We start from the raw sequence: 20,259 nt of genomic DNA, 5'->3' as shown, positions 1-20,259 counted from the left end.
GATCAGGGTCCCCGCGGCTGCTCCTGCTAAGGAAAGGCAGCCCCGGAGGGGAGGGGATGTGGGATGGGGCTGCCTGGTCCCCTCTGGTGCATCCTGGTGCGGGTCCCCTGTGGCCATTGTCACCCAGGGAAAGGCTGTCCCTGTTCCAAATAAAATCCTGCTGACTTGGGGCCATTACTGTAGCAGGAAACTGCCTGCTGATCCCGCAGCTGATTTATTTTGATTCCGGCACCTCTGTCGAGGTTGTATCCTCATTCCCACGAGGCTTAGGCAGGAGGTGCGGCTGCTGTCCGTCTGTCCGTCTGCCTGCATCCCTTCCCCTGCCCTCCCTGGGCACGAGGCCCTCCCCAGCAGCCGGGAGAGGACTCTCCCCACTCCTTTCCCCGGGGCCAAAGGCTCCACCTTAACTTGTTTAGAAGCCGGAGCGTCGGTTTTCCGTCCCTCCAATTGAAGTTAAATAGAAGGCGGAGGGATGGAGTAGCAGGGAAAGGCTGGGGAAGAGGACACGAGGCCTCTCCGAACTCAGATGGTTTCAAGAAGTGACCCATCACGGGAGACAGGGAACATATCACCTCCACAAAGAGAATTGCCCTGAGCGTCGCCTTTGTGTGAGACAAATGCCTGGCTGTGATGTTGAGGGCGGGGAGGGCTTTGCTTGGGGGAGAGGGGAAAAGGAGGGATCTTTGTTTGCAGGGTCTGACACCTCCCAGCCACCCTGCCGGCACAGCCAGCACCTTCTGATGGCTTTGTCAGCTCCTGGCTAATTAGCAGAGATGCTCTTCAGTGAGGTTAGAGAAGAATAATTTTAAAACATCAAAGAGAAGCAGTAAATAATGATAAAAGTCGGCTGTTTCATGGTTGTCATCGGAGGCACAGGCTGCCTGTGTTTACAGGACTGATGTGCCCTGTCTTTGGAGTCCCGTCAGCCCCCAGGATACCAAGGTCCTTTTGGCCTGAACCTTGTCCCAGAGTCGTGTCCAGGGACAGTTTTTAGCCGAGACTGGGTCACAGCGTGTCAGGGGCAGTGTCTGGCTTGTGCCTATCTCTTGCTGGAGACAGCCTGGCTCGGGGCTGTGCTGGCACAGAGTGGCAGAACCAGCTGGACCGTGGGGCTGCTGGTAGATCCTGCCCTGGGGGTGTCACAGCCCTGAGCAAACCTGGCCGGGCAGCACCTCAGCCCCAGCTCAAGGTGGCTGTTGCTCCCCACTGCTCCCTGGACAGTTGCCCACTGTCACTTGTTTTTACCTGTCGGGTTTCCAGTATCACTGGGAGCTGGTTAAAGTTTAGCTCAGTGCTCTCCATCATCTGAGCAGCGACTCCCATCTCCTGGTAAAGCCCCTGCTGATGGCAGCTCGTGCTCAGTGTACCCCAGTACAAGGTTCCCTGATTTTTGGGAGCCCCAGTGCAGCTCGGAACAACCTGCCATCCCTCAGGGTAACCCCAGAAATGAGGCACCCATCCCCTCCCTGGCAGCTCTGGCAGCGAGCAGGCTGCCTCCCCCCGGGCTGCTGCAGGGTTTTATTTTAAGCAGAGCCTCTCGAGGAGAAGGGTAACGTGAGCTCCTTGAGTGACAAGTGATAGAGCTCGACTTGCTCAGCGTGTCCCCCAGGAATCCCTCTCCTCTGCCATTTGCTAATTGAAAACTGCTAACATTTGGGTCTGGAGCAACTGCCGCCCTTCCTGGGGAGCTGCTGGCTGGAGTGAGCGTTGGTGGGACTAACACATGCTCACAGCCTGTCATCTGCTCGGCTCCATCTCTGGGGAAAGAAAGGGGCAAATACTCCCATATGCTGCTCTGATTTCTCAAAGAGTGACGAGGGGGCTGGAGCCAGACAGATTTGCTTTTATTCTCCCTCCTCCAGGCTCTTGCTCAGTTACAAACCGTGGCTGGAGGGAGGCTGTTGGCTGCAGCCTGGGGTGGGAGTTCCCAGCGAGACAAAGCCACAGGAGCGTGTGTCCCCCTCGTGTCTGTGGCATGGGGGGCTCAGGGCAGCCCCTCCACGTCCTGCTGTGGGGGGTGGCTGGGACAGGAGCTGCTCCCTGTGGTAGGAGCAGGACTGGGAGCTGTATTCCTCACTCAGGGGCACAAGCGTGGCCTGGGGCTGCCTGCAGGAGTGTGACACCCCTGGGACACCTCCGAGTCAAGGAGGGCATGTAGGGTCAGGGAAGGCACCGCAGTGCGTGCCCCCAGAGCCCACCCTGGGCCGGGGGAGGCTGCAGGGGGTGAGGGGGCCCTGTGTGATGTGATGTTGATGCTCCTCAAACTCCTGCGGTGGCCGTTCCCAGTCTGGTGGGTACCAAACCCCCCCGGAGGGCTGTTCCCGGTGGGGCTCTCCCCACGTCCCCAGCGTGGCTGTCCCCATGTGCTGCACCCCAAACCCCCCCGGAGGGCTGTCCCCGGTGTGATGCCCCCCAAGCCCCGGGACACCGACACCGCTCCATCATCCGCCCGCCCTGCGGGGAGGCGGGGGGCGGGCGGGGGGCGGTGGCGATGCCGTCCCCGTGGCGGGGCGGGCTCAGGCCGGTCCCACCGCCCCGTCCGGCCCCCGGGCGGAGCCGGGCGCGGAGCGGGGAGCCGAGCGGGCAACGGGGCGGCGGCGGCGGGCGGCGGTGGCGGGATGCCGGGCTACGACTACAAGCTGCTGGAGCGGCCGCGGCGCCGGGTGCTGTGCCCGCTCTGCGGGAAGCCCATGCGGGAGCCCGTCCGCGTCTCCACCTGCGGCCACCGCTTCTGCGATACCTGCCTGCAGGAGTTCCTCAGGTGAGACCCCGCATCACGCCACGGGAGACCCGAGCTGATGTTACTCCGCGCACCCCTTTTCCCCCCGTGGGGTTCCCTGGTCGTGCACCCCCGCACCGCCCGAGCCGGGGTCCCGCACCCCGCCATCGCCACCCCCATCCGCCGATCCGCCGCCGGCCCCGGGGTGCGGTGTCCGGGGGTGCCCCAGGCCCGGGAGGGAATGCGGGATATCCCGGAAAGGGGCGCGGGGTGCCGCCTGGGGGTGCGGGGGTGCCGGGGAAAGATGTGGGGTGCCCGGGGGTGCTCCGGGCCGGGGAACGGCTGCGGTGTGCCCCGGGAAAGGCGCGGGGCGGGCGGGGATGCCCGGGGCCAGGGAAAGGTGCGGGGTGCCCGGGGTGCCCGGGGCCAGGGAAAGGTGCGGGGTGCCCGGGGTGCCCCAGGGCAGGGAGGGGGTGCAGGGCGCGCCCAGCCCGTGACAGCCGCCCCGCGGGTGCAGCGGCCCGTGGCCCCTTTCGCTGAGGAGGAGGAAGAGGAGGGCCGGTGAAGCCCGGAGCGGCGAGTTTCGAGAATCGAACTTAACCCCTTCCTGCCCCGGCCCCGCCGGAGGAAGTGGCCGGGGGTGTTTTTGGGGAGGGGTGTACGGCCACCCCGGTGTCCCCGGACCCACGGGTGAGCGCGACCCGGCCGTGTGCGCTGGAGGAGAGCGAGGAGCCGGGGCTTTTTCCCATCCCTGCGGTTCGGAACGCCCGGTACCGGCAGCGGGGTTACGTGCGGGCCGGTGCGGTCCCGGCTCCCGGGGGTGCCCGTGCTCTCCACGGGCGTGACAAGCGCCACCCCGGGCCTTTCCCCACCTTTCCCAGGCGGAGCGACCTTCGCCCGGGGACAGCTCACGGGCACCCCCGTCACCGGGGCCGGTTTCTGTGAAACCAACCGGGCGTTCCCCGGGGCACGTGTCAGAGCGCACCGGGGCCCCCCCGCGCTCTTCCTGCCGGTCCCTCGGCTCTGCCGGGGGGAATGACCGCGGGGGTCCCCCCGAACACACCGTGTTACCCCGGATCACTTTGGGGTTCCTTCCATGCAGCCCCACCGCGGTGCTGGGATGGGGTACCGGGGTGTGCCGGGGTGTGCCGGGGGGTGTCGGGGGGTGTCGGGGTTCCCTGTCCCATCACCTCGCTGTGCCCCAACACGCCGTGAAGGTCAGAGGCAAGGACGGTCCCCCCGGGTGCTGCCTCAGCACATTCCCTGCCCGGCCAAGCGTGAGGAATGGGGAGGCTTTGTCGGGGATTAGGCGCTGGCTTCGGGTCATCGTCCCACTTCCCCGGCAGCTCCAGCACCCCAACACCGTGCTCGGGGTGCAGGCACAGCTGGCAGCTCTGGAAAGGCGGCAGAGTGATGCCAGCCACGGGGCAATGCCAGCCACGGGGCAATGCCAGCCACGGGGCGATGGCACGGGCTCCCCTGGCAGGGCAGGGTGCCTTGGAGCACCTTATCTCGGTGGATCCCTGATGACTCCCACAAAACCACCCGTGATAAGCAGAGTGGCACATGGCAGAGCTGGCTGCAGCCCTTCCTCACGTGGGGCACACCCCACAGAGCTGTGGTTCCTGGGGTTCACTTGCACTCCCAGCGCAGGGTTGGTGGCAGCAGGGGACACAGCCGTGCCATGGCCAGGCTGGCGCGTGCCCGGCGGCACTGCTGGCTCTGTCCCGGCGTCTCACATCCACTTGGCAGCTCTGGTCAAGGCCACACCAGTGCCTGCCAAGGGCTTGCAGTGATTAGATGGGCACAAGAGCTGTCCAGACAGGACAGCCTTGTTCAGTGTCACCTCAAAGACAGCAGAGCCACAGGGTCCCTTTGTGTCCCTTCTGCATGTCCCTGTGGTCTCCCACCCCAGTGTCTGTCAAAGATCATGCATGGACACCCTCTCCAACCCCTGGCACAGTGATGTGTGGACCAGAGGTGATGGTGACTCCTGACCAGCCTTGTCACAGGCCAGGCTGCCTCTTGGCTGGGTCCTGTCTTCACTTCATGCTGCTCCTCTGCATGGCCGGGCTGAGCAGGGCCCGTCCCACCTCAGGGACAGCTCTGGGGGGGCCCAGCAGGATGGGGACCCCTCCAGGGGGGCTGCTGGGGCCATTTCCTGTGGAGCAGGACTCCCAGGGTCAGGGCTGCACATCTGGCGCCCAGCTGTTGCCCTCCCCCATCCCCCACCTCCCCTGGGCACCTGGGGCTGCAGCCCTGGCCCCGTCGCACCCTCCTTAATCCCAGGGACGGGATGGGCAAGGGGCTGCCGGGGCTCCAGATGGTGCCACGCTCACGGCACTGCCCCGGGCCCCTGGGGACCCGCCTGGGGGTGGGGACTGCCTGGGGGGGCGTCTGGCGGGGGCATTTCCCAGCTCAGACAGATGGAGCAGGATTAGAGCCGTGGCTCCCCCAGGGTGGCGGCTGGATTTGGTACAGGGTGAGCGCTCAGCAGTGCAGGGACAGCACCAATGTCCTGGCCTGGGATGGCAGGGACCCACTGGGACATGGTGGCTGTGCCACCAGCCCCGAGTGACCCCGAGCCTTCTGTGTCTTGCAGCGAAGGCGTCTTCAAGTGTCCAGAGGACCAGCTGCCCCTGGACTACGCCAAGGTGAGCCTGGCACACGGATGGTACCCTGCTCCAAGGGGCTGTCCCCAGCTCTGCACAGCGCCTGGCACAGCCACACCAGCCTGGCACAAGCGCCCGGGCGGAAGCAAAAGCCCTTTGTGCCGCGGGGCCGGGCAGCGGAAACCCGCTCCCGACAAAGGGCGCTTGTTGGTGTGCCCGGGGGGCATCCGGCCCTGGGCAGCGTGCCCAGGGCTCCCAGCCAGGCTGTGCCAGGGGCTGTGTGCCCCCACAGCCCGCTGCAGGACGCTGACACCCCGCTGCTGCCCCTCCAGATCTACCCCGACCCCGAGCTGGAGGCGCAGGTGCTGAGCTTGGCCATCCGCTGCATCCACAGCGAGGAGGGCTGCCGCTGGAGCGGGCTCATCAAGCACCTCCAGGTAGGGGCTGAGAGCGTGGTGGGGGGCAGAGCTGTACCCTGAGGCCTTCTTGTCACCGTCCTTGTGTCCCCCAGGCCCATCTCGGCACCTGTGGCTTCAATGTGATCCCCTGCCCCAACCGGTGCAGCGCCAAACTGAGCCGCCGGGACCTCCCCGAGCACGTCCAGCACGGCTGCCCCAAGCGCAGGGTCAAGTGCGAGTTCTGCGCCAGCGACTTCACCGGGGAGGCCTTCGAGGTGGGCAGGGGGGGGGACACTGTGGGGGACACCGCTGGCCGGGGTGCTGTGGTGGGCATGGCTGTGCTGGGGGTGTTGTGGGGGTGTAGGGGCACCATGGGGACTCAGCCTGGGTATGGGGACACTGCGGGGATGTGGACATGTGGGCTCCTGGTCATTGTGCCCTCTGGCTGTGGGGACATTGTGTGTCCTCGTTGCTGTCAGGGCTGGCTGGTGACACTGTCGTGGTCCCCAGGGCCACCAGGGCACGTGTCCCCAGGAGAGTGTGTACTGTGAGAACAAGTGTGGGGCCCGCATGATGCGGCGCCTGCTGTCCCAGCACGCCCTGGCCGAGTGCCCCAAGCGCACCCAGCCCTGCACCTACTGCTCCAAGGAGTTCGTCTTTGACACCATCCAGGTGAGTTGGAGCACATGGGGACCCTCATCCTGCCAGCTCCCAGCCCCAGCTGACAGCCTCTCTGCCTCCCCAGAACCACCAGTACCAGTGTCCCCGGTACCCCGTGCCGTGCCCCAACCAGTGTGGGACACCCAGCATTGCCCGGGAGGATGTGCCCACCCACCTCAAGGAGAGCTGCAACACTGCCATGCTGCTGTGTCCCTTCAAGGAAGCTGGCTGCAAGCACCGGGTGAGTGTTGTCCCTGAGACCAGCCTGCCCTGGCATCCTTGGGCGCGGGGTGTTGTCCTTACCGTGTCACACACCTCCACACCACTTCTGCCCTGACATCCATCCCATCCCTCATGCTCAGTCCCATCCATGTGGCTCCGTGATCTCACCCCTGTGTTTGCCAGCCAAGTGTCCACCTGCCACCCCAACCAGGTGTCCCTGTGCCCACCCATGTCCCCATGACACCCCTGTGAGAAGGGATGCTCCAATGACATCTCCATGTTATCCCCACGGTACCTTCTCTCCTGTCCCCATGCCGTCCCTGCCACCCTCCTGCTGACGCTCCTGCTGTCCCCACAGTGCCCCAAGCTAGCCATGGGCCGGCACCTGGAGGAGAGCACCAAGACCCACCTGGGCATGGTGTGTGCCCTGGTGAGCCGGCAGCGCCAGGAGATCCTGGAGCTGCGTCGGGACGTGGAGGAGCTGTCGGTGAGCAGCGACGGGACCCTCATCTGGAAAATCGCCGACTACGCCCGCAAGCTGCAGGAGGCCAAAACCCGCAGCAACTACGAGTTCTTCAGCCCCCCGTTCTACACCCACAAGTACGGCTACAAGCTCCAGGTGTCGGCTTTCCTCAACGGCAACGGCAGCGGGGAGAGCAGCCACCTCTCGGTCTACATCCGCGTGCTGCCGGGCGAGTACGACAACCTGCTGGAGTGGCCCTTCTCCTACCGCGTCACCTTCTCCTTGCTGGACCAGAGCGACCCCTCGCTCTCCAAGCCCCAGCACATCACCGAGACCTTCCACCCCGACCCCAACTGGAAAAACTTCCAGAAGCCGGGAGCCTCGCGCAGCTCCCTGGACGAGAGCACCCTGGGCTTCGGCTACCCCAAGTTCATCTCCCACGAGGACATCAGGAAACGCAACTACGTGCGGGACAACGCCATCTTCATCAAAGCCTCGGTGGAGATCCCCCAGAAGATCCTGGCCTGAGCCCCGGAGGGGGACAGGATGTGAGCGGGGTGCCCTCCCAGGGGTGCCCCAGGTGGTGCTGAGCCCCTGCCCGCAGCCGGTGCCCCCGGCGTGGGGACGCTGTGACAGGCAGGGATGGGGCTGCTCGCACCACAGTCCCCCTGGGGCAGCCCCTTCTCAGGTGCCCGGGGGTGCCAGGGGGCTGGGCCCCCTAAGCCCCTCCCCAAGGTGCCCAGCAGCCCCCACCAGCCTCGCTGGGGCACCCTGCAGGACCCCACTGGCCAGAGCCATATTTTGTAAACTGGTGCTCCCCAGGTTGTTATTTATTACCCCGGGCTGGGGCTGCTGCCCCCTCCCCACATTTTTTTCTTTTCAATAAACTTTTCTTGTATTTATTACGGCCGCCTGAAGCTCCTTCCTTTGCCTGAACCTCCTTCCTCTGCCTGCCGGGATGGGCACGGCAGGACCGGGGGATGCTCCTGGGTGCTGGGCACAGGGAGAGCCGGACTGGGGGGCACGGAGGGGGTAATCCCTGCCCCACAGATGGAGCCGGTTAATTCGGTAATCACCGGCAGCGGCGGGGATGTGCCGGGCTGGGGGAGCCCCAGCCCCGGGGGGCTGTTTCCCGGCAGACCCCCCCCCTCTGTGCCATCAGCCCCTCGTTAGCGCTGGGTAATTAACGCCCCCGGCATCCCGAGCAGGGGGTGGGCGATGCTGGGGGGCACTGGGGCAGACTGGGGGGGTCGGGCTGGATCAGGCCCCGTGTCCGTGAGCCGGACCCACCCTCCCGTCACTCCGGCAGCAGAGGGGGGGTCGCTGTCTCTGCAGGATAATCCCACAATTGCATTAGAGCGGCTCCGGTTTAATGCAATTAGCCCCTAATTAGCTGCACCCTGCGGCCCTGGCTGGGCTGGGGAGGGGGGGAGCACTGCCCGGGGGTGTCCCCGTACCTCGTTCCCCCGTACCCCCCAGGAATGTCCTGAGAAGGTCCCAGCCCGGTGTGGCAGCCCGGGGCCCTGGGGAGATGGGCAATGCCCCTGTCCTTGCTGGTACCCAGTATCAGCCTGTGCTGGTGCCAAATTCCTGCCCAAACTGGTGCCCAGTATGAGCCCACTGCCCACAGCCTGTACTGGTGCCCAGTGCCAGCCTATAGTGGTGTCCAGTGCCAGTCCATACTGGCCCACCAAACTGGTGTCTAATGCCAGCCCATTCTGGTGTCCAGTGTCAGCCTGTACTGGTGCCCACACTGGCACCAGTGTCACACCATGCCCGTGCCAAGTGCCAGCCCAGAGTGGTGGCACTTCCAGCCCACACTGGTGACCCATACTAGCCCAGATTGGTGCCCAGTGCCAGCCCAAACTGCTGCCCAGTGCCAGATCATACTGGCACCAGTGCCAGCCCAAACTGGCGACTATTGCCAGTCTATTGCCAGCCCATCCCAGTGCCCAGTTCCAGCCCGTACTGGTGCCCAGTGCCACCCGTGTCCTAATGTCCAGTGCCAACCCACACTGGTGACCTGTGCTGGCCCACACTGGTGCCCTTTTCCAGCCCATCCCAGTGCCCAGTTCAGCCCATCCCAGTGCCCAGTTCCAGCCCATCCCAGTGCCCAGTTCAAGCCCATCCCAATGCCCAGTTCCAGCCCATCCCAGTGCCCGGTTCTGGCCCATCCCAGTGCCCGGTTCCAGCCCATCCCAGTGCCCGGTTCCAGCCCATCCCGGTGCCCGGTTCCGCCCGTCCCGGTGTCCCCGTGTCCCCGTCCCCGCCCGGTGCTCGGCTCAGTGGCGCCGCCTCGTGGGGACAAAGGGGAGGGGAAGATGTTAATAGAAATTTATAGCCTCATAATTTATATAAATGAATAATAATTATCATTATTATTATAATAATGATAATTATTGCGTTAACAAATTGTTGCAATTCGTATTAAATATGCGTTTTATCCTTACACATTTTATGCTTATTTTTTATTTTATAGTTTATATATATTTTTATATATTTAAAAATATTTAAAATTTAATATTTCATATAATCATATATTTATATTATTATATAGAATTGAAAATATCAATAGAATTGCATTACATAAGATTTTAGTATTTTATATTATAGAAATTCTATCTGTATATTTACACATCTTCCATCCTTCATATTTATCATACATTTAATTTCCATTTAATAGCCATTTATAATTCTTGTCCTTATATTTTATATTTTTTCTATTTTACATTTATTACGTACATTTTATTTCTATATTTTCATTTGTGTGTATATATACACACGCCCCCATACACACACAGAGTACAGAGACAGCCCTGTCCCTCTGACCAGCCCACACACAGGGTTTTGGCAACCCTTCATTCCAACCAGTTGCCTTAAAAAAAAAAAATTAAAAAAAATTAAAAATAAATCAAAATTCTTATATAATTTGTGAACTAAAAGTGGGAAGCGGTGCTAGAGGAAGCCTGGGCTGCAGCTCCTGGATGAAAAACACAGCCTTGGGAGCTTCGTTGTCCCTGTCCCCACCTCAGGGACTGTTGGAATCTGTGCTATTGATGATTCCCAGATTGTAGAAAGTCTCTGTCTGTCAGCCCCTCTGCCAAAGCAGAAGCCATAATTCGTCTGTGCTGTTTCAAGGTTGTTTATTCTGTTTATCTCTAACATGTTCTGCTGCCCTGCCGCAGCTCTGTCCTGCAGGGCAGCGTGTGGGGCTCTGCCCTCAGTGGGATGGTACAAACATTAAATACCACAAACTACCTGTGCTGGATTTACAATAACGTGCCAATATCTGTCACCTACGTTGGACAGTGTGTCCCCAGCCTGAACCAACAGAAAAATGCCAACACCACAGTGAAACATGGAGGGCATGAAGAAGGAGAAAAAGGACAAGACACACCCAATTTCCTCCATCTTGTCCCCTTTGAACCCCTAATCTAGAATCCTAAAATTTTACTTTTGCACCCATGTCACACTTAATTATTACTTATATAAAACACTCAGAGCTGGTAATTCATCCTGTAAGATGGAAAACTCTTTTCCATGGACAGAGATCACAGCCAGTGGCTCTGGGGGCTCTGTCCAGGGGGGTTCCTGGATTCCCACATGGGACCAACTCCCAGCTCTGCTGTCCCTGTTGGGGTTGATTTTCCAGCCCCTTTCCAGCCCTGGCTGTGGGATGTGCCGGTGGGTGCTGTACTTTTACCCGGGCACATCTGGAAATGGCAGCCAGATCTTGGAGCACCTCTTAACCTTCAGCGTGGCAGCGATTCCCCGGCACCGCCTGGGCTGCGAGGAAAGCAGGAGGGGGAGATGCTCTCAAATGCTCAAGGAGGAGAGGGAGACAAATCGATTTTTGCTACTAAGTTTAGCCTCAAATATCAAGTTTAAAAATAAACTTCCTGGAAACTTGGTGGTTTGAGGGTTTATTTTAAAGGTTTGTGCCGCCATCTCACTCCCCGCTCTGTTGTCCCACCGTCACTGGGACACTGGAAGGACCTTCAGAAGATGCTCAAATCACAGAGGAAAATCTTATTAAATACCCAAAAAAATCGAGGAAGACCCCACCTGGAGGGGTCTTTGCCTGTGTAAGACCTCCCACCACAGTGGAGATGCCCTAAATAACCTCCAAATTAACCTCTTTGGCATCGTAGACAGGAAGAATTTTTGGGAAAACCACTTCATCTGCTCACACCATACAGCCCTGATTTGTGCTGATTCTTGATGCTTCTTCTTCGAGACAATGAAACCAGACATTGATAGTGTATAGGGAGAAAAATGTGAGAAAAATTTCCTTTGCACATCCTTCATTAAAGACCCATCTGAGCCCCTTCCCTCCCCATTTGCCCCCAGGACTGAGGGGTTTGAGGGCAGTAAAATTGATTTCACAGCAGTTTTTTGGTGCAATCTCACTTCATTCTCTGTACATCTCTCAGGCTTGCAGCCACTCCAGCAGAATCAACAGCCTGTACACAATTGCTTTGAAATTAACTTAAACTAAGCAGATAAAACACTCCAGTAATTTTATTGCAATTTTCCTCTGCTGAACATTGAAGAGCATCCGAAAGGCGGCTCTCGCTGGAGGGTGTCCAATGTATGCTCCTCCAGCAGCTGACCACAATGTGCCACTTTCCTTTGGTTCCTCCACCCTCTGGATCCCCCAGGACCCCACAAGGATTTTTCAGGAATTTTTCAGCTCTGAATTTTCACAGCATCCCCAAGGCTGCTCCTCTCTGAACATCACAAGCTGCTGGAGCTGCTGGAGTTCACAAAGAACATCTGGGCGTTGCCTACCTGGGGGTCAAAATCTTTGGAAGAAAAACCCATTTGGCCCAAAAGGAGGAGTTTTAAAATGCTGGATTTCACTCCAAGCCTTCAGCTTAGCTGTGGCTGCAGGTGATTCCTCGGTGGAGGCAGCAGCTGCTCACACCAAGTCCCTGCTGGATCGTTTTCCACCAGATCCCTGCTCCACGTCCAACTGGCTGCAAAGAGGAGGATAAAGTCTCCTGAAAACTCCTTGCAGAAGAGATTGTTCCTGTTGAGGGGGGTGGATGAAGAAATCAGATCCCAAAGAAGCTTTGGGTCAAAGGAGAAGAGGATCCTGAAGCTCTGATGGAAGGAGTGGCTGCTGTTGGAATTTCCGGATGCTGGAGAGGGATGCAGCAGTGCCTGTGGGCAAACAGCTCCTCCTGCCTCAGCTCAGCCAGGCTAAGCTGCCTGGTTTAGCCCAAATTCCAGGAAAACCATGTGGGAACCAAATGTCCACGGTATTTGGGGAACAGTGGGAACAGCAGGAAAGAGGGATTTTGATGCTCAGGTTTGCAGTGGGATGGGGTTGGAGTTTTGTCCTTCTGAGAGATGGAAGCAAAGATTAAATGAGATGTACAATCCTGGGAGAGGGGAGGAAACCCTGGCAGGTCCCATCTTCTAGAAGGTGACCACAAATGTTACAAATTCCCTTTAAAATTTTGGCAGGACTCAAACCCCCTCTTCCACTCCTTCTCTTATTTTTAACCATTATTTCAGCACCTTTCTCTCTGAGATTCTTTCTCTGTTTTCCCAAACCCTGCCTTTTATTGGAGCAGTCAGCCAGACTCTGCCTGATACATTCCTAGCCCAGAAACCCATGGATACCCTTCCCCAAATTCCCTCTGGGACAAGCACCTACCCTGTGACCCCATGGCCACCTCACACTGAATAAAACCAGCAGAAGGGGCAGAGGGAACAGGTCTCTTTTTTTTTTTTTTATTTTTCACGTGGACAAAATAATAATAATAATAAAGAAAATTCTAATTGGTACCCGTAGCACAGAGGCAGCAGCCTTAATCAGCAGCCTTGTGGCTTAATGAAATACAGCAGCAATTCCCAGTTCTCTCCCCAGTGATCCCCAGCAAACAGCTCTGTTTGGTTTCCACGGGAGCCACCGAGGCCCCCGGAGACATCTGACATGGAAAGCTTAAAGAAAACTCACAAGTGTTTTTTATAAAACATTCACTTTGGGCTGCGACAAACTGGGCTGGTGGTGGCTGAACAGCTCCAAAGCTCCTGCTCCAAACACAGGACACAGATTCCCTGTGGAAGGTTCACAACATGCTCGTGTTTATCCTTCTCAGGATCCTCCTTGTGAGAACCCCGGGATTGATTCAGGGGTTCCATGTGGTGGAAAAGTCTCTCCTCCACCCCGAGCTTCCAAAAAAAACTCCACAGCCTCTTGTTGTTGGGTCTCAAGGCAGTTTATTGCAACTTATCTGAAAGATTGTCTTTGCAGGCTGTGGCTGTTTGGTCAGGAACACTCCTGACACCCTCACTGCCTGCTGTCTTCTCTCTCCCCACCCAGGGCTGCTGCTGTCTTTTATATGATATATTACGTGTTATATGTTTATAGTTTTCCCCCAATACCTACTACCTATGTTACAATGTGCTCTTCTACTCTAAACCAATCTGTGAGTGCCAACATCACCAAGAACATGGAGGTAAGGAACAAGAAGGAGGAAGAACAGGATCAGGCCCACTTTCCTCCATCTTAGAACTCCTGACCCCCCTGTACAAAGTAAAACCCCCCTGTACAGGTGTTAAAACCCCCCTGTACAATACTAAAAAATTTTCCCCTCTAATTTGTAATTACTTTTACTATACCATCCAACCCTCTGTGACCGCTTGTTCCGCCTTCAAAGTTGGTAACTCATTCCATGGCTCAAACTCAAGATCACAGCTGTTTCCAGCTGTCTAAAATGCTGCCAGGGTCTAAAATGCTTCTGAGCAAGGCCTGGAACCTCTGAAAATGTCTGAGGGACATTTTGAGTTCTGACACTCCTAAGGTCCAGCTTGAGGTTCTGAAGTGGTGTGGGGATGGGGAGGGTGAGGAGCTCAGCAAACACCTGAGCTTTACTCATTCCTCAGGAGCAGAGCAGGGATCCAGGACCCAGCAGGGAGCAGAGCCCTGTGCTGGAGTCAGAGGTGGGGAAAGCACTGACCCATGGATGGACAGATGGACAGAAAGGCAAGAGGAGCTGCAGTGTGAGCCCCAAAGGTTGGTGATCACCTACAAGGAGCTCCTGGGAGAGCCCAGGGGGAAGGAACATTCCTGGCCTTTGGGTTCCTCTTAATTCTGCACTGGGCAGAGAGAAAAAACCACGGGAGGTTTTTCCACGTTTTTCCACAGCTCCTACCACACAAGGCACCACAAGGCTCTTCCCTCCCTCACCCCGGTGACAGTGCCACTGCCAGACCCCACCCTGGGCACCCACACCCCGATCCAACCTTTGCTCCCAACACCCCACCAGGGCAGGATGGAGAGCCCATCACAACAGGGCTGCTGCAGAGCTGAAAAGGGTTGGTTCGAAGAAAAATCTCACTCCCAGACCAAAAGGAAAGGTTTCAGTATATTTTAATAGTAAAATGATTTGTATTTTTTTCAAGCAATGTCCCACCTGGATGAGTCTCAGCAGGATTTTTGCTTCCCGGTCCTGCTGTACCGGGGCAAAGCCTCGGAGCTCGTGGCTGTACCTGTGCAGAACAGTCCCCAAAAACTCACAGCGTGCTGCCAACACCACCAAACACCTCCCAGGCAACCACCACCACAGCACAGGACTCTGCTCAGGCTCTCGGGAGAAGAGCAGGAGTTAAAAATTAGCTTTTAGTAACAGTCTGGGTTAAGATTTGGAGCAGGCTACGGAACAGAGGAGAGGCCAAGGTTTTATTGAGTAAAAAGGAGCAGAACACCTTACAGTGACTGACTGGGCAGGGAGGGGTGAGGTCAGAGCACAGCCCTCGCTGGGGTTGGGTTTGGGACAGGGAACACAACGGGGTGACTGTGGGGAAGCAGCTTCAGACTCGAACCCTGGCTCCAACAGAATGGATTCAGAAAAATATTGCATGAAAAGCCTCAGGATTTTCGTTCTTTCATAGATGTATATTTACCAGTTTTCACAAAGACTGCAGGAATACGATTATAAACAATAAATTAGGACTTCATGTTGCTATCATTTGGCATAACACAATCAGGCAATTTTTCCTTTTTTTTTTAAATATAAGGCAACACAAGCCAACACATAATTTAATCCGTCTTTAGTCAAATTGCTTAACTTTGCTCAGGAGTTACCACTAAAGAACGGGTTATAGTACACTTAAAAGAATTTAAATAATGACATGATATAAGTGTACTAACTTACGCAAGGAGTCAGAAACGTACTCTGCTAAGCTTTGAAACCTAAATATTTGTTACAGCCCAGGACTACACATTCTAAATTAAAAAAATACAAATAAATGTTTTCTAATTTTCCCATTTACGAAAAACTTTTAAGAATCTCTAGCCAACTATGACGTCACTTCAAAACTTTTTTTTTAATTTTTTTTTTTTAAATTTTGTATGATGTCTTTAAGATTTTTTTTTAATCCATGCTCATTAAGGAAAGTTCAAGGAGCAAATACTTAAGGCTTTGTTTTTCCAAGGGCTGTGAGGGAGGCCAGTGGATGGCAGAGGCCAGTGGGTTCACCCATACACAATGCTACTCAAACCCACACTACCAGGCGACATTCATACAGAAATATTACACTTAAAAGTTACAGTGTAGAGCAATATTTTTTAGCCAGTGTACATAGAAAGAATCAATGCATTTATTTTTTTAAACTTTTTCTTCTTTTTTTTTTTTTTAATTTCCAAACTTGATTGTGATCATTATGTTCAAGTATTAGTCTCGTTAACAGAGATGAGGAATTTTCTACTTACAATAAATTCGGCTGTTAGAAAGGAAAGGGATGTTTTGGTACACAGAGAACAAGATGCTGAGGTTACCCAGTTAGTGTCCTACAGTCACTGACTCAACTGGCTGCTGGAAGTGACGTGGGGAGGGAACAGAAGGAGTTAGGCACCGAGACCCTGGGAAAAAGGGATGTTATAAACAGCTTTGCTAATTCCCAGGGAGAAGAATTGTTCCATTAAATCCGCTGGGGTGTTTTGATGGAGAGGAACAGGGGACTGTCAATCCCACAGTGGCTTGTGAGAGGAGCTTTGATTCAGACCAACGGCCTCCCATCGGGGATGGGCTGAGCTGCATCTCCTCACCCTGACAGTAATTCCAGCTTCCAGAGAAGTGGCTGAACCCTTTTTGGAGTTGTCAGTGGGTCTGGATTCCCTTCACACGAGGCTGGCCAGACTCCTAGCAGCGAGGGATTCAGACAACGTGAGCTTTGGGGCTGCTGGAAGGGCAGTGGGGAGGGGGAACATGAAGAAAGGCAGCTCCCTGTGGCTGCCTTCATCCCAAACCTGCCATTCCCCTCCTCGTACCCTGTCCAGAAACAGAAAGAGTCAGAAAAATCGGCCAGAGACTTTTGACTTTGGACAAAATCTAAATGATAAACATGGGCAAGAAACAGCTGAAAAGCTTCTCCCTCTATTAAAGCCTAAATACATACCCCTAGCTGGCTCTTTTTCAATTACACAGGCCTCTAGACAGTGCAAATGGTCAATGTTTAATGCATTAATGAAATGGGCTTTTGAGTTGAAAACAAGCCCTACTCCCTGACAAAATTCTGTTGCTCTTAATCTTGTGAGGAAATTGAGATGGAAATGGAAGCAGCTACACTACCTCGCTCTCGCTGGAGCGCAGATGTGGCTGCAAAACCCTGCAGCAACTCAACCTCAGTCCAGCGAGGAGCTGCTCAGCAGAAGGCAAAAAAACAAAGCTGCACAAAGGGAGACTCTGCAGTGAGGAAACAGCTGTGGCGTGAAGTAGTGTAATGAAATTCTTTGACACAAAAGGCATGTTAAATATTTGATGCATAAAGGAGAGAGATAACATGTAAGCAAAGCTCTTTAAATATACAGTATGTCTTCTTCCAATGGGTACTATAATGATCACACAAGTTTGCAAGTTAAAAATGCCTTGCTTATTAATTAAAATTAAGACTAAAACCTATAATTTTTTTTTTTTGTCTGTGAAAGTGACTGCAGCCTATCTATACCCTGGGTGTTGAATATGAAGATTTCGACTATCGGTTGGTTCAGGTGCTCGGTTCATGGGAGGCCGATGGACTTTTCCCAGCACGGCCATGCTCTGGTCTCGGAAGCAGGACTGCTGGAAGTCCCCACTTAGGTAATCCATGGTCTGCATCACATTATTCTGGCTGGATGGGCCAGCTCCAGCTCTGTAATGAGTTCCTCCTGCACAATCCAGCGTCGCTCCTGCTGGCTGTCCCCCATGGAAAGGCATGGTGAGGTCCTGGGACCCAGAGCTGTCACTGTTGGGCGTGGGCAGAATGTTATTCCAGAGGGGCTGGAAATAGTGCCCATTGGTATATGGCAAAGGTCCCTGCAACCCGTTCACAGGTGGAGAAGGCGTAGGCTTCTCGATGGGGGGCTTCAAGCTGAAGGACTGGCCCATGCACAGTTCTTGAGGGTAGTTGGAAGTTTTGCCAGGGAAATTCTGCCCTGCAATCTCTCTCTGAGGGTGCTTCCCTGCGAGTCCAGCAGGCCCAGCAGCATCCCCACACATTTGCTGCAGATGTGCAAGCTGGTGCTGGTTCCACGCAACCGATTTGATTTCGTTCTGGTAGGCGGGTGGCACCCTGTTAATATTGACCATGGGCACATTAACAGAGGCAGGAGGAATAGCAGCAGCAGCATGGTCGACAGGGTTTACTACACAGGAAGGCATGGGTGTAGGGACATTGTGAGTAGATACCCTGGTACTTGCATTGATAAGCAGGTTGCGACTTATAGGGCTGGGGTTTGCAATCTGTCCCTCACACACTGAGGTAGTGCTAATGCCAGCTCTGGCCTGGCAGAACTGGTTAATCTGGTGCACAATGCTGCTCAGGTCCGGTGGCTGGTTCTGCTGCAGGGTGGCAGCCATAGAGAGGGGAATGGTTGAGGTAGACACGGTCACATTCGGCGGCGCGTCTGCGTCCGGCATCTTTCTGCCTCCATGTAAACCCGGCTGCAGCAGCGGATTCGGGGGGTGCTGCAGGCTCTGGTGTGCCATGGTCTGAGGGTGCTGCAAGCCCTGCGGCTGCTGCATGTTCTGCGGGTGCGGCAGCGCCTGCGGGATCCCCTGAGGGTGCGGTAAGCTGGGTGGTGGCTGTGGAATACCCTGAGGGTGCTGCGGGATGCTCTGGGGGTGCGGCAAAGTCTGTGCATGCTGGAGAGCCTGCTGGCGAGCGAGCGCCTGGGGGTGGGATAAAGTGCTTGGTGCAACGTAGGGCGTGGAGGGGGGGTTCATCATCGCCTCCGGCAGCAGGCGCGCGCGCGTCCCGTCAAAGTCCTTGATGATTCCTTTCGCTGGGGATTTGACTATGGCCAGCAGGCCCGTTTTCGTGGTGGCCTGAGACGGGTAGGGGCTGTACCTCTGGCCCGAAGTATCGAGTCCGTTCACAGTACGGCGTATGTGTTTCCTCTGGGGAACCTTGACGCTGTTCGGAAAGATTTTTATAGTCAGTGGATTGTTGGCGACCTTCTTAGCATAAGCATCCAATTCTGCTGGGGTAGGATACTGTGCAGATCTCATTTTCTGTGTAGTGTCCCCTGCGGAGAAAGGAAATTGGTCAGTTCTGGTAAGCAAGGGATCAACCCCAGGGCAAGACAGTCACACAACAAGGGTAGAAAATCTCCAAGGATTCAAGAGGCACAGAAACCTCACCCTGCCAGACCAGTGGGTTGTGTAGCAGATGCCTCATTCCCTTTATTACCTGGTGACCAACACAAGCCCTAGTTCAGCTTAAGGCAAGACCTGCCCAGGGGAGCAAAACAAAACCACGCTCTCATCAGAGTGTGTTTGCAGTTGGACAAAAACAGGTAACGTGTTATAAACATCAGATTGTCTCCAGCTGAAATATTCCTCACAGCTTGCAGTGGTGGGCTGGTTTTTATTCTCTTAATTTAAGCTGCCTCCCCCTCGCTCTTCAAACCATTCACAGTATTTTTACCATGGAATTCAAAATCAGAAAGATATGAATTAAACATGAAGCCCCTGTGAATCCTGAGGTGGAAACCATACTGTGGCAGGCTGACCCTGGCTGGGCACCAGGCGCCCTCAAAGCTGCTCTGTCACTCCCTTCCTCAGCTGGGCATGGAAGAAGAAACACAGGGTCAGAATAAGGAAGGGGAGATACCACTCACCAACTGCTGTCGTGGGCAGAACAGACTTGGGGAAATTAGGTTAATTTATTACCAATACTATCAGAGTAGGGTAATGAGAAATAAAAACCTCTTCCTTCCACCCCTCCCTTCTTCCCGGGCTCAGCTTCACTCCTGACTTTCTCCACCTCCACAGCACAGGGAGATGGACACAGCTGCCTCACCATGGTTTTCCCCATGGGTTGCATGGGAATCTCCGCTCCAGTGCCTGGAGCACCTTCTCCCCCTCCTTCTGCAGTGCCCTGGGGGTCTGTGCAGAGCTGTTCCTCTCACGTATTCTCACTCTTCTCTCCAGCTGCAGCTGTGCAGGTTTTCCCTCCTTCTTTAATCTGTTGTTCCAGTGGTGTGTCCAACCTGGAGCCAGCTGGCATTGGCTCCATCAGGCATGGGGGAAGTTTCTAAGCAGCTCCTGCATCCCCTCCTCCACTACCAAATCCTTGCCTTGAAAACCTGTACACATCAAAGCTTCAGCTCAAGCCTCCATTTACACCCCACTCCTTTCCTGGGTGCTGACATCTGAAAGCACTGAGTGTCTTTCTGTGCATTAGGAAGCTCTTGTCAGCCCAAACTCAGCAAATTGAAGGAGGCTGATTATTTTATGGCCTGCAATTATTTCTTCAGCTGACTTTTCAAGGTGGCACCTTGCTAAGGACAACATCCCCACATCACATGGCAAAATGATGTGATTATCTCACAGGATTAAAAACATGCTACTCCCCAGAGAGAGACAAAAGCCTTCTGGAGACAGAGGTGTGGTTTCACTTCCTCTGATTTACCAGATACCTACCTGGCTCACAAGCTCCGACTGCTTCTGCAAAGAACTTCAGAAATCTAGGGAGATGTGTGCCTCTTGCCATAATCACATTCCAAGCAGAGAGTTGGGCTGTTTCCCACCACAGCTCTGCTGCCTGACTCCTATGGGACTCCTGCTGATTTTATAATCTTCAAATAATGGCTTGAAGCTTTGACAATCCAATTTAGCTTTTGCTTGATTTTCCCTCCCTCTTACCTTGCAAACATTTCACTGGAAAAATATGTCCCTCCTTCTTCCTAAA

The 20,259-nt window shown here is 55.4% G+C and overlaps 2 protein-coding genes across 5 annotated transcripts in view; one reads left to right on the top strand and one right to left on the bottom strand.

The window, feature by feature from the left end:
* The first annotated feature begins 2,527 nt into the window (after window positions 1–2,527).
* On the top strand, window positions 2,528–7,979 carry TRAF4 (TNF receptor associated factor 4). Its single transcript, XM_030287801.4, has 7 exons — window positions 2,528–2,761; window positions 5,322–5,373; window positions 5,664–5,768; window positions 5,843–6,004; window positions 6,240–6,401; window positions 6,475–6,630; window positions 6,970–7,979. Exons 1-7 carry the CDS (start codon window positions 2,619–2,621, stop codon window positions 7,600–7,602), a joined length of 1,413 nt encoding a protein of 470 aa, XP_030143661.3. The 5' UTR covers window positions 2,528–2,618; the 3' UTR covers window positions 7,603–7,979.
* A 6,462-nt stretch (window positions 7,980–14,441) lies between these two features.
* Window positions 14,442–20,259, bottom strand: part of FAM222B (family with sequence similarity 222 member B) — a 36,123-nt gene continuing 30,305 nt past the window's right edge. For all 4 annotated transcript variants that reach the window (XM_030287890.4, XM_030287889.4, XM_072937246.1 and 1 more), the window contains one exon: window positions 14,442–18,592. In XM_030287890.4, coding sequence (XP_030143750.2) covers window positions 17,025–18,575 — 1,551 coding nt within the window. In that variant the 5' untranslated portion in view covers window positions 18,576–18,592 and the 3' untranslated portion in view covers window positions 14,442–17,024. The remainder of the gene's footprint in view (window positions 18,593–20,259) is intronic.

Source organism: Taeniopygia guttata, chromosome 19 (genome assembly GCF_048771995.1).
Source record: "Taeniopygia guttata chromosome 19, bTaeGut7.mat, whole genome shotgun sequence".
In the NCBI taxonomy this organism is placed as follows: domain Eukaryota; kingdom Metazoa; phylum Chordata; class Aves; order Passeriformes; family Estrildidae; genus Taeniopygia; species Taeniopygia guttata.
This window is presented reverse-complemented; position numbering and strand designations above follow the sequence as displayed.